At 43.5% G+C, this 10,056-nt stretch overlaps 1 protein-coding gene across 1 annotated transcript; it reads right to left on the reverse strand.

The window, feature by feature from the left end:
- Positions 1-383: 383 nt before the first annotated feature.
- On the reverse strand, positions 384-5,325 carry LOC142244647 (uncharacterized). The gene is made up of 4 exons (XM_075316910.1): positions 5,146-5,325; positions 1,526-1,627; positions 1,304-1,378; positions 384-672 (listed from the first exon to the last, which is right to left on the reverse strand). The coding sequence occupies exons 1-4, from the start codon at positions 5,323-5,325 to the stop codon at positions 391-393; spliced, it is 639 nt and encodes a 212-aa protein (XP_075173025.1). The 3' UTR covers positions 384-390.
- Positions 5,326-10,056: the final 4,731 nt, after the last annotated feature.

A 10,056-nucleotide genomic window follows, 5' to 3' on the forward strand; every position in this document is an offset into this window, starting at 1 on the left:
TAGGATTACCTCCCGGTCCCCTTTCTATGATTACTCCCCGGTCTCCTTTCTATGATGCCCCCCGGTCCCCTTTCTATGATGCCCCCTGGTCCCCTTTCTATGATGCCCCCCGGTCCCCTTTCTAGGATTACCTCCCGGTCCCTTTTCTGTGATTACCCCCGGTCTCCTTTCTATGATTACCTCCCGGTCCCCTTTCTATGATTACTCCCTGGTCTCCTTTCTATGATTATCCCCCGGTCCCCTTTCTATGATGCCCCCCGGTCCCCTTTCTGTGATGCCACCTGGTCTCCTTTCTACTATGGCTCCTCTTGGGTTTTCCCGCGTTTCCCCTGACCTTAATGCATTAATAACAATGTGACTGATTTGGGTTGAGATTTGGGCAATTTATTTTCATGTGAAAATATCAAAGAAACATTCCAGACACGCCAGCCTCCCTAGGCTCTGTCCCGCGTGCGGCGTCTTCTTTCTGGATCTTGGTACGAGATATTTCTCATCGGCATTTTCTGCTGCTGATTCCAGGCCGGCATCCTCGTCTCTTCTCTCCTCTTTATCTTCCTTTTTTACCAATATCTTCTCATTGTCATCCATGATTATGACCTGGTCCTCATAGGAGGCTTCATCCTCGGGCTGGACGCCGGCGGCATCTTCTCGGTTTTCAGGAGTTTTCTTTGTCTTTTTACAAAAAGAAACAAAAGCAAAAAACAAACAGTAAATAAGAAATGTAGAAAAGCCAGCTAAAATCTGGAATAAGGGGGAGGGGCTGCTGATTGTTTTTAGCTACTAAAATATTAAAAAGCTTTATTTCCTACGATCTCAGAACTTGTTTACACAACAATAAACAATGTAACAACAAATCCCAAAAAACAATGTCAGAAACGTCTTTGTTTTCACCATTTTTACACCTTCCAGGTTTTTTTGTACATTTTTTGCCAGTGTGACTGGTGACTGGTGTCATTAAAAACTACAACTTGTCACACAAAAATAAGACGAGAATGCAAAAATAAGAACGTTGTGGCTCCGGGAAGAAGGTGGAGGAAAAAAGCAAAAAAAATGGAAAATCACTGCCACAAAAGGGATAAAGTTGTACCGGCCCTTTAAGGATTCCTCCTCTCTGTTTGCAGTAGGGTCATTTGCATATATCTTTTTCCGCCCTCTTTACTCAGGGGCGGGGACATCTAGCGGATGAGGGCGGGGCTTAGTATAATGTATTCTTCCAGGACAAGGAATGAGGATTTCAAACTCATACTTAGCAAGAAAAGAAACATTTCCTCACAAATCAATATCAGACATCTCCTGGACTCACCCCCTCGGTGACTGTGGAGCAGATGACCGTAAATGTCTCCTGCGCACGCTGTAGCGCCGTACAGCTCTTCTCCAGCTGTAAATAACCAAAGAATAAAATACAGGAATATTATTAATATTTTTTTTATAATATTTGCAAAGTGTTTTTTTTCCCCCAATGATTTTGGATAAAATGAGACTAACACAAGGATAGACGCCGCGTATAATATTCCCCGGGTCTTACCCCTTTGGGGTTAAATTCGCAGATTTCACGGGTTTCATTTTTTGATTTTTGACAAACAGTTTCTTTAATGGTGAAATTTGCTTGTTTTTGACCCACGGGGCCCTGAAATGAGAAGTGAGAGAATTGAATAACATCTGACACCGTATCATCACTATTATAATATTATATTTAAAGTTGATATAAATCTGCATATTATTACTTGGTGTAAATGCAGCGTTTCTCCTGAATCCATTAATGTTTTCTTTTTGTTCTGGCTCCTATGGGATACTGAGGAACCGGGGCTCCTAAGCTGAGTCTCAAGCTAAGGGACCCTATACTAATTCTAATCTCAGGGATACTCCTGATGGTGGAGAGGCCTGAGTCTCCTTCCTGGCCCTGCTTCTGACCAGTCCTGATCTGATTCCCTCTCCCCAGGGAGGGACAGGACAGGAGTGTGATGAAACCACAGATTAAAGCAGACAAGGGAAAACCCAAACTCTGTCACACAGCGGTAAAGACAATAAGAGATTAGGAGGAAAACAAGAGCAGGAAGGAAGCAACAAAACAACAGGGGTAAAGCCCACAAACACACCAAGCTATTGGCACAACTTTCACCAGAGAGTCTGGGACACCACACCTCACAGACCAATATAGAATAAACTATAGCTGACATGGGTGGAAAGATTTCTTCAGCATAAACAGGAGGGGAGCAGATGTGATAGATCTCCCCACAACATGTGATTAAAGGAGCAAGCAGACCAGCAGAGATTAACTCTTGATAGCCTGCTTATGAATCAACACACAGCAGGTCGATGCCCGAGTCCTAGACACCAGAGAAACTATTGGTAAAGTATAAGAATCTGCAATCTGAACAGAGACCGACGCCGCAATTACAGTTGGAAAAGTTTGTGCAAAACTCCCCGGGACAGGCTCTTTTCTGTTTTCTGCTTCCTTGTATGTAAATCTAGTATTGTTAGCCAAGTGGGCGTAGTCATCAATAATTCTTAATGGGTGTGTTCTTTAGGACCATGCGTATTGGCTAAAAGGCTAGATTAATATAAAGCGATAATAACTCAGGGCTGGAAAGGAGGCAAAACAAAAAGAAAAAGATTGGATTCAGGAGGACGGCGCCATTTTTAGCAGATAATAAAATAACATTGTTATTGGAAGTGACGGGTCCCATTCACGAGTTTAAAGTTTGTATATTGAAACGTAAAAACATCTTTCCAACATGTCTCCTGTATCGGCTCCCGCTGCTTGCACTCGTTTTTTGTTTCCCCCAATAATAATATTATGTCCTTTTCTTGTGATTAGTGGGACGAGTTGTCGTTTTTGATGGCACCATTCACTTTACTATTTAATGCGCTAAAAAACAGGAAAAACGGCAACAAAACGGTAACTAAAAATCACTAAAGTGTTTTATGTCCCTATATTCCGGGAGGTGACGCTTTTTACTTTTCAGTTGACAGAATTATCTGAGGACGCGATTCTTACAGGACGAGACGCAGATTTGATTGACTCCATTAGATACATCCGATCTTCTGGGAAAACATCAACAAAAACAGCAATTCTGCTACTATGATTGTTAGTTTTTCATGGTCACTGCATGGAATATATATTAGATTTTACTTGTTTGGTCAGTTATGGACGTGATGATATCAAATATGGAAATTTATTTACTGTGTAAAAAAAAAGAATAATAAAAAAAAAAATATATATATATATATACTGTGTGTGTGTGTGTGTATATATATATATATATATATATATATATATATATATATATATAAATAAACATATATATATATATATAGATATATACAGTATAAGAGGATATAAACTTTTTTCATTACATTTTTTATTAGTTAAACCTGTGATCAGCAAAACTCCTCTATTTCAGTCTGTTGTGAAAGTGACGCTGAAGATTGACATCGGCATCTAAGAGGTGGTGCAGCAGTCAGGCAGCCGGTATGATACAGCCGGCATCTGCACTGAGCTGGCTCCAACCATATAATGGCCACGTCTGCCATATATATATGCGGCACGGTGGCTCAGTGGTTAGCACTGCAGTCTTGCAGCGCTGGGGTCCTGAGTTCAAATCCCACCAAGGACACTATCTGCAAGGAGTTTGTATGTTCTCCCCGTGTTTGCGTGGGTTTCCTCCGGGTTCTCTGGTTTCCTCCCACACTCCAAAGACATACAGATAGGGACTCTAGATTGTGAGCCCCAATGGGGACAGTATTGCCAATGTATGTAAAGCGCTGTGGAATTAATAGCGCTATATAAATGAATAAAATTATTATTATTATTATTATATATATATACAGTGGAACACAATTGGTTCTGGGAGTGCGCTCTTAAGCCAAGTTATTCTTATATCAAAGCGAATTTTCCCATAGTAAATAATTGAAACGCAGACAATTCATTCCACAGCCCAAAAATATTTACAGTATTTATACAAACTTATTACAGTAATACAAAATAATGTCCTGTATTCATATAAAATTATTACAGTCACTAATACAAAATACTGTACAGTAAAAAAAAATAAAACAAATTAAACTGCACTTTAGCTTCCAATAGAATTGTTGGTGTGCGAGAGATACAGTATAAGCAATGTGCTGCAGTGGTTAGCCGACAGAGTACAATACTATATCCAAAAATACAAATTGATAGAAATACTGTATAGTATATACTGTACTGTGCAATGGTATACTGTATACAGTGCATATGTACAGAAAATTACCTCCAGAGCAGGTCAGAGTACAATAACAGGACAGAACCGGAAATGTACACGGTGAGGATTTGCTCTTATTGCAAATCATTGCTCGTAAACCAAGTTACAAATTTTTAAAAAGCTTTACTTGTCTTACAAACACTCTCAAACCAAGTTACTCTTAATCCAAGGTTCCACTGTATATATAAAATGTCATTGAGGCATTAAATGACAGCAAGCAGAGGTATTGTACATACAGAACACATAGGAAACTGTTAGAGAAGCCATATTGTCTTATATAAATATGATGTAATTGATGTTCTATCTAGAACTTTTCACAAAAACAACATCTGCTATTTCAATAACATGTTTGTTAGAATATGTTCTCTTACAAATATATGGGGTTTTTTTTGTGATTTTAGCAAATTACAGACGTGTCTGTCTTAGTTTGTTGAAGCGTCACACTGAGAATCGGCCGATCCACTACATCTACCTGAGAGGAAAGAGGGTCCTACTTTAACAAAACATAGACCTGCTCATCTTACAAACACTGAAGATTTTGGGATTCCTTTAAGCACATTTCCAGGGAATCCCTGAATTGAGCTAGATGGACCTAGGTCTTTTTTCAACCTATGTAACGATGTAACGATGTAACGATGTAACGATGTAACGATGTAACGATGTAACTATGACACACTGTGACTTTATCTTTGGAAACTGTTACACAGCTTTCACCATTCTTAGAAAGCCTTCACCCAGGAAATCCCCAGGAGAAGCTGTGAGTGAGGGATCTCATGTTTCTTATGACGGTCGTCTCCGATTTCTGCTTCATTGTGTTATAGGCAGATGATGAAAGGACATAACGTGATGCCGTAGAATGAAATCTGTAGCCGATCCCTGGCCGGATCCTGTGGGATCTACTCACCTCTTCATAGTGATACTCATCCTTGTAAAGCCTAAACATGGCGTCTGAATGGGATTCTCCATTGTAGACTTCGATGGCCTCCATTACCAGCTCCAAGGGATTGGCTTCCGGAATGGTGGGAGCTGTCGGTCTGGCATGGACCATGGTGGCCACCACCAAAGCCAGCAGGAGCTTCTCCATGCTGCGTCTCTCCTCTGTCCGGGAAGGTATCTGTGGTCGGATTTTTAGAGGACACCCTCTTCCGCCCCGGCTCTAAGCTGCACTATTGGCACAAACAAGATCTGCTCCTTTTCAGAGTCGCCTGAGCGAGACCTGGAGCACGGAAGGAACAAAGACAGATTGAGAGAACAGAATTACCCGTCACCTGTTGTCCTTGGCAAATTGGCCAAACATTTCATCTAAACTGAAGACCAGCAAGATTTATACTGAGAGAACACAATGTCCGATCAGCAGTTACATTAGCTCTGGGGGCAAAGGAAAATGACTCCGTGTACAAGACTCACTGCAGTAAGTCACAAATTGACATGAGGTATGAAATGACAGAGCAGGGGCCCCTAGGCTGACCCTCAGACCTGAGACCCTGCGCTGTCCCTTATCTCAGAGGTAGGCTTGATGGTAGCCAGGTCTGAGCCCCCTGACTCCTGTCCGAGCCCTTATCTTACTCCCTGCTCCTTCACCCTAGGGGTGGGCCACAAACACAGTAACAAAGCCCCACAGAAACAACATAGACAAGGGTGACCAAAAAATGTGCACACAGCACTCAAAACACAGAGGAAAGACCATATGTGCACCAGGGAATAAAGAAAAGAGAAGGAAATAACCACACAACAGGGGAACATCCACACTGCGCAAAATAGCAACTATAGATCACCGCGAACTGGATCACCACAAAGACCAGAATCGCTGGAGCTACGCTGAGGCTATAATCGGCGCTGAGTAGCAAGTTCCAGAATCTTATAAAGGAAGGAGACGGCTGTGATTGGTAAGTAGTAATATAAGGTCGCCCACAGGTCCTCTGTCCATTATTACTCATTGTAAAGTCACCTCTCCCTGTTATGTCCAGTCCTGGCCTCTGCAGCCCAATAACATGTCACCTCTTCATGCCTGAGAGTGTAACGACCAGAAGAGAACAGTCATTATCCGAACTATAAGAGACGTGGAAAGGTGTTTGTTTTCCTAAGTTTTAAAAGTTTCATTGTTACAGAAACTTTATATTTGGAAATTTTGGAAATTCATCTTCCTCTTGCTGCCGCCATCATGAGCAATAATGAGACGCACAAATAAAGATGAGCAAAGAAATAAATCATAAATCGATATAAAAGAAGAGAAAACTAATAATAAAGACTGATGTGATTCAGATCACAGTGACAGGCGAAGGTAATCATGAGAAACGAGAGCGAAACAAAGATTAAGAAGTGATGGAACGTTCTGTCACTGACGATCCGCTCCTTCTTTATACACCGTGTGCAGAATTATTAGGCAGATGAGTATATTGATCACATGATACTTGTTATACATGTCGTCCTACTCCAGGCTGTATAGGCTGAGAGCCAACTACCAATGCAGTAAATCCGGTGATGTGCATCTCTGTAATGAGGAGGGGTGCGGTGTAATGACATCAACACCCTATATAAGGGGTGCGCAATTATTAGGCAACTTCCTTTCCTTTGGCAAAATGGGTCAGAAGAGAGATGTGACGGGCTCTGAAAAGTCCATATTGTGAGAGTCTTGCAGAGGGACGCAGCAGTCTTGAAATTGCCAAACTTTTGAAGCGTGATCACCGAACAATCAAGCGTTTCATGGCAAATAGCCAACAGGGTCGCAAGAAGCGTGCTGGGCAAAAAAGGCGCAAAATAACTGCCCATGAATTGAGGAAAATCAAGCGTGAATCTGCCAAGATGCCATTTGCCACCAGTTTGTCCATATTTCAGAGCTGTTACTGGAGTATCAAAAAGCACAAGGTGTGCCATACTCAGGGACAGGCCAAGGTAAGGAAGGCCGAAAACCACCACCTCTGACCAAGAAACAGAAGATACAACCTCAAGACTGGGCCAAGAAATATCTGAAGACTGATTCTTCACAGGTTTTATGGACTGATGAAATGAGAGTGACTCTTGATGGGCAGATGGATGGGCCAGAGGCTGGATCAGTAAAGGGCAGAGAGCTCCACTCCGACTCAGACGCCAGCAAGGTGGAGGTGGGCACTGGTATGGGCTGGGATCATCCAAGATCAACTTGTGGGACCTTTTCGGGTTGAGGATGGAGTGAAGCTCAACTCCCAGACCTACTGCCAGTTTCTGGAAGACAACTTCTTCAAGCAGTGGTACAGGAAGAAGTCGCTATCGCTCAAGAAAAACATGATTTTCATGCAGGACAATGCTCCATCACATGCATCCAACTACTCCACAGCGTGGCTGGCCAGTAAAGGTCTAAAAGATGGAAAAGTAATGACATGGCCCCCTTGTTCCCCTGATCTAAACCCCATAGAGAACCTGTGGTCCCTCATAAAATGTGAGATCTACAGGGAGGGAAAACAGTCCACCTCTGGGAGCAGTCCCTGGAGGCTGTGGTGTCTGGAGGCTGTGGTGTCTGGAGGCTGTGGTGTCTGGAGGCTGTGGTGGCTGGAGGCTGTGGTGGCTGGAGGCTGTGGTGGCTGCTGCACGCAATGTGGATTGTAAACAGATCAAGCAATGACAGAATCTATGGATGGTCGGCTGCTGAGTGTCATCAGAAAGAAAGGGGGCGATATTGGGCACTCATTTTTTGGGTTTTGTTTTTGCATGTCACAAATGTTTATTTCTACATTTTGTGCAGTTATATTGGTTACCTGGAGAAAATAAACAAGTGAGATGGGAATAGATTTGGTTTTTATTAAGTTGCCTAATAATTCTGCACAGTAATAGTCACCTGCACAGACAGATCCTCCGAAGAAGTTAAATCTAAAAAACCCCTCCAACTGCCAAAAATATTAAGCTTTGATATTTATGAGTCTTTTGGGGTGATTGAGAACATAGTTGTTCATCAATAATAAAAAAAAATCCTCTAAAATACAACTTGCCTAATAATTCTGCACATGGTGTATATTGTGAAGGCGGAAATAAGAGTCAGAGGATAGGTCACATCTGCAGCACGAGGACGATATCACGGCCATATAGTGACACCGTGTGGCTGCAGAACAGGACGTTCCGGCTCCGGAATCTGCAGGATTTTAAACTTAGAAATGAAACTTTCTGCATCTTTCTAATCATCTTTCATCTTCTCACAATCTCTTCTTGATGTCAGTGAAAAGGTCCAATTATGGTCCGTGCAGTGTGTGGAAACGTCTACATACAGACGCAGTCATTCTCACCCCTCACTGTCTATCTAAGGGAACCATCTGCCTTTAGGTTTTACTCTATAAACTGTTCCCAATGTATATTTTTATTAATAAATTCATTGAAGAACTAACAGAGTTAAATAGATGGGTAGAGTGCTCAAAAAGGGACTAACGTAATCTCAACCCTATTTCAAAATGTGCACTTTGTATTAATATTCATTAAAATGTACCCACAACAGACACACAAACATATAAATGAGAACGGATCACGTTATCCTTGTAAATAACCAAGGAGTTTTATATACACACTCACTTTAGGAAAGGGAAGGGAAACTAATATAGCCCTATAAGCAGGGCCGGATTATAGGCGGGGCAGACGGGGCTCCCGCCCAGGGGCCCCCACCACAAGAGCTTCTGAAGGGGCCCCCACCACCATCAGTGTGGGCGCCATTTTATTAACGCCGCAGTGTGGTTCAGGACCGCACTGTACCTTTAAAGAATTTCAATCCCGGCCGTCACTTTTCTGCAGACACGCCCACTGCACGCTCTGTGGGCTGCGTCTGCTAGGATGACGTCACCGCGCACCTGTTGCTGCTTCTAAGTTCCTGCCGTAGAGGAGCTTGTGGGAGGACCGGAGGTCTCAGTGGATCCTGGTAAGTATGAGGTCATTAATCATGGTGCCGGCCGGGCAGGAGACTGCAGTGAGGAGGGAGCAGGACGCCGCTGATAACTCCAGACCGGTTCCATAGTGTCAGCGGCAGCTCTGCCCGGGATCAGTGTGAGTTATTGCCGGAGTCTGAACTGCAGCAGATCAGGTCGGGCTGTCAGTGCCGGGTCATCGGCCTCATCCCTCCCCTGCAATAACTCACACTGATCTCCAGCAGAGACAGCACTACACAGATCCTGCACTGATCACATCTGAGCCTGCAGCACACATTACACTATATGGCCCATATTACATATAGAATATGTTACATCCTGTCCTGTAGGCCCAGGTGTGATCAGTGCAGAGGATTGTATATCTGTGTACATGGTATACCGCATCCAGTGTACAGAGCAGTGTGATATACTGTGTACACACATCAGATGGTATATAATAATGTGTATATTGTATAACATCTGGTGTCTGTATCACAGTAAACCCGGTCAAATTTCGGGGGGCCCACTCGCGGTGGCAGGAGTGGCGTAGCGCTAGTAAGGGGGGCCCGGTGCCCGCGCTGCCTCCCCCCGCCGAGGATCGCGCTTTCAATTGTATCGGCATCGCAGCTGCCGATACAATTGAGAGCAATGATGAGATGGAGCGGCGCGCTCTCTCTCATGATTCTCCTCGCTGTGTCTGTCAGCATTCTGACAGCTCTGCAGCAGAGCGTGGTGACGTGATCACTGCGCGCCTGCTGAGAGGTCAGAGAAAGCGACAGCAGTGGACACGCTGAGGAGACCGGAGGAGCGGGGGAACGAGGAGAAGTGAGTATGTACAATCACTGTGGCCAGACGACCATGGGGGTGCATTAAATGATATGGGGGCTGTATACTACATGAGGGTGCCTAATGCTATCTGGTTCTGCACTGTGCTATATACTGGCTGTATACTACAT

This window comes from Anomaloglossus baeobatrachus, chromosome 6 (genome assembly GCF_048569485.1).
Source record: "Anomaloglossus baeobatrachus isolate aAnoBae1 chromosome 6, aAnoBae1.hap1, whole genome shotgun sequence".
Classification (NCBI taxonomy): domain Eukaryota; kingdom Metazoa; phylum Chordata; class Amphibia; order Anura; family Aromobatidae; genus Anomaloglossus; species Anomaloglossus baeobatrachus.

What these genes read in the sequence shown, in the direction of transcription:
- LOC142244647 (XM_075316910.1), bottom strand. Translation starts at nt 5,325, where the DNA reads ATGGAGAAGCTCCTGCTGGCTTTGGTGGTGGCCACCATGGTCCATGCC. An exon ending in ATGAGTATCACTATGAAGAG is followed by an intron (nt 1,628 to 5,145) that starts GTGAGTAGATCC and finishes TTCTCATTTCAG; the next exon opens with GGCCCCGTGGGTCAAAAACA. An exon ending in GCTCCACAGTCACCGAGGGG is followed by an intron (nt 673 to 1,303) that starts GTGAGTCCAGGA and finishes TTTTGTAAAAAG; the next exon opens with ACAAAGAAAACTCCTGAAAA.